The sequence below is a fragment of the Bison bison genome, unplaced genomic scaffold, assembly GCF_000754665.1.
Source record: "Bison bison bison isolate TAMUID 2011002044 unplaced genomic scaffold, Bison_UMD1.0 scf7180017864180, whole genome shotgun sequence".
Taxonomy (NCBI): Eukaryota; Metazoa; Chordata; class Mammalia; order Artiodactyla; family Bovidae; genus Bison; species Bison bison.
The window spans coordinates 1,460,500-1,460,975 of NW_011494752.1; the positions used below are offsets into that span (position 1 = coordinate 1,460,500).

The 476-nt window shown below is 56.9% G+C and overlaps 1 protein-coding gene across 1 annotated transcript in view; it reads left to right on the forward strand.

Moving 5' to 3' along the window:
* LOC104990465 (keratin, type I cytoskeletal 14-like) overlaps positions 1-476 on the forward strand; it is a 4,496-nt gene that overhangs the window by 2,780 nt on the left and 1,240 nt on the right. Inside the window, 2 exon segments of the mRNA XM_010842546.1 lie at positions 100-261; positions 345-470. Of these exon segments, the coding sequence (XP_010840848.1) occupies positions 100-261; positions 345-470 (288 nt within the window).

The following is a 476-nucleotide window of genomic DNA, read 5'->3' on the forward strand; positions in this document are numbered from 1 at the left end:
ATGCAATTCAGATGGCTGAAGACAGCGTTCAGTCCAGGAACACCTCCGACTGGGGAATTCTAATCGGCCACCATAATGGATTGTTCTTTGGTTGTGCAGGAAATGAACTCCCTGAGAGGCCAGGTGGGCGGAGACGTCAACGTGGAGATGGACGCCGCCCCCGGCGTGGACCTGAGCAGAATCCTGAACGAGATGCGCGACCAGTACGAGAAGATGGCGGAGAAGAACCGCAAGGATGCCGAAGACTGGTTCTTCAGCAAGGTGGGTGGCATTCGGAGTGGAAGGGACCCAGGAACCCCTTTTCCCTGGAACTTCCCGTGCAAACGGTGCTTTCTTTTCTTCAGACAGAGGAACTGAACCGCGAGGTGGCTACCAACAGCGAGCTGGTGCAGAGCGGCAAGAGCGAAATCTCGGAGCTCCGGCGCACCTTGCAAAACCTGGAGATCGAGCTGCAGTCCCAGCTCAGCATGGTAGGG